The sequence below is a fragment of the Penaeus monodon genome, chromosome 15, assembly GCF_015228065.2.
Source record: "Penaeus monodon isolate SGIC_2016 chromosome 15, NSTDA_Pmon_1, whole genome shotgun sequence".
NCBI classification, from domain to species: Eukaryota; Metazoa; Arthropoda; class Malacostraca; order Decapoda; family Penaeidae; genus Penaeus; species Penaeus monodon.
Genome location: NC_051400.1, coordinates 37,098,009 through 37,098,638, shown reverse-complemented (window position 1 = coordinate 37,098,638; position 630 = coordinate 37,098,009). Strand labels below are relative to the sequence as shown.

General features: G+C 45.2%; 1 protein-coding gene across 1 annotated transcript in view; it reads left to right on the top strand.

Moving 5' to 3' along the window:
- Positions 1–630, top strand: part of LOC119582008 (probable ubiquitin carboxyl-terminal hydrolase FAF-X) — a gene marked incomplete at its 5' end in the record, with an annotated part of 3,388 nt that overhangs the window by 1,209 nt on the left and 1,549 nt on the right. The window contains 2 exon segments of the mRNA XM_037930203.1: positions 111–280; positions 432–630. Coding sequence (XP_037786131.1) covers positions 111–280; positions 432–630 — 369 coding nt within the window.

Here is a 630-nt window from a genome sequence, read left to right as displayed (position 1 = left end):
ACAAATATGTACATTAATGTAGCAGAATAGAAGAGAGAACTCATAAATGGATGGATTTATCCATTTAATTTCACCTAGTCATTGCTCCTAAAAAAAATGCCTCCCAATAGCAACGTCAGATCATTGAGCAGCAAGAGCAGAGAAGGCAGCAGAAGGAGCAAGTTGAGAAGGAACGTGCAAGACAAGAAGCAGAGAGAGAGCGTGCACGGTTAGAGGAGGAAGCTTTGGACAGGGCAATGGAACAAGCTAAAGAAATTCGGGCCACTCAAGAAGTTCAAAGGTATGTCAAAGATATTTGCAAGTGGGGTGTACATATAACAGCACCTGCTTGCCTAAAATTACAATATACATGTAAACATGTGCATAGATATACATAAAATGTCTTTATTATAAATCTGAAAATGTAGCTTGTTATAATCCCCCACCCCCAGACGAGAACCGGTTGCTATACGGGAGCGGCCGCCGTCAAGTGCAAAAGTGGCCACTCCTATGACAGCCTCAACTTCGCCCCACCCCCAGCTGGCAACGCCTGCAGGACCCCCCAGCTCACATCCCCCTGCCACTCCAACCTCTTCCATAGACAATGCAAAGCAAAGTGACCGCGACAGACAAAAGCTGAGAGAACAAGAA